The following is an 812-nucleotide window of genomic DNA, read 5'->3' on the forward strand; positions in this document are numbered from 1 at the left end:
CCGCTGATGTAATATCAGATTTATTAATAGCACTGGTAGACTCCATGTTCTTATTATCGGCCTAAAGCGATAACATATACGTATTTCTGTGAGTTTATAGCTCGACTGGTTTAACTAATGGCCCACAGTATTTGCACCATTATTTCTAGTAGAGTTTAAACTAAGCAATAATGAGGACAAATCGTATTTTCGTCATATTTACCTGGTTCAGTTTTTTGGTATATTTGTCCGTGTGGCCTCGCTTATAAAAACGATTTCTAAATCTTAACGGCAATGTCCTTTCGAGATCATCCAAATATTCTACGCGCGATGATAACAATCGAAATCCTGCTTCTCGCCTTACTTTATCAATATCACCGACAGCTAGACCAACCTATTAAAGATAATTAAATATGTACGTTACCTGACAATACTCATCGTAATTTATCTGATTTCAACTTCTTAAAGCAGAATCGTCATCATAAATTTACCATTAAATTCGTAAGGACGATAGGCATCAAAAATATAAATATCACAATCATTACTAATGCTGTAACGCTTTTAGGAAGCGGAATTTTATTTTTTTGGATCTGGCTCATCCAGGAATCAGTATATTCCATTTCACCAATCATCATGTTAAGGACTGTAACTGTGCTAATGGGGATACTGTAATAGGTCGACTGAAGGATATATGAACAATAAACAGGCAATTAGTGATGTAAGAATATAATCAATGACATAAAATATCGATACATATACTGAAATTCAATCTAAATAGGACTTATAATAATTATGTTGACTCTGTATGTATTAATGCAAACTTGTGTGGATTT

At 33.4% G+C, this 812-nt stretch overlaps 1 protein-coding gene across 1 annotated transcript in view; it reads right to left on the minus strand.

Annotated features, from left to right (window-relative positions):
- Window positions 1-614, minus strand: part of TRIADDRAFT_62868 (uncharacterized protein) — a gene marked incomplete at both ends in the record, with an annotated part of 1,372 nt that extends 758 nt beyond the window's left edge. Inside the window, 2 exons of the mRNA XM_002118839.1 lie at window positions 203-373; window positions 471-614. Coding sequence (XP_002118875.1) covers window positions 203-373; window positions 471-614 — 315 coding nt within the window. The remainder of the gene's footprint in view (window positions 1-202; window positions 374-470) is intronic.
- Between the last annotated feature and the right edge of the window lie 198 nt (window positions 615-812).

Source organism: Trichoplax adhaerens, genomic scaffold (genome assembly GCF_000150275.1).
Source record: "Trichoplax adhaerens TRIADscaffold_1756 genomic scaffold, whole genome shotgun sequence".
Classification (NCBI taxonomy): Eukaryota; Metazoa; Placozoa; class Uniplacotomia; order Trichoplacea; family Trichoplacidae; genus Trichoplax; species Trichoplax adhaerens.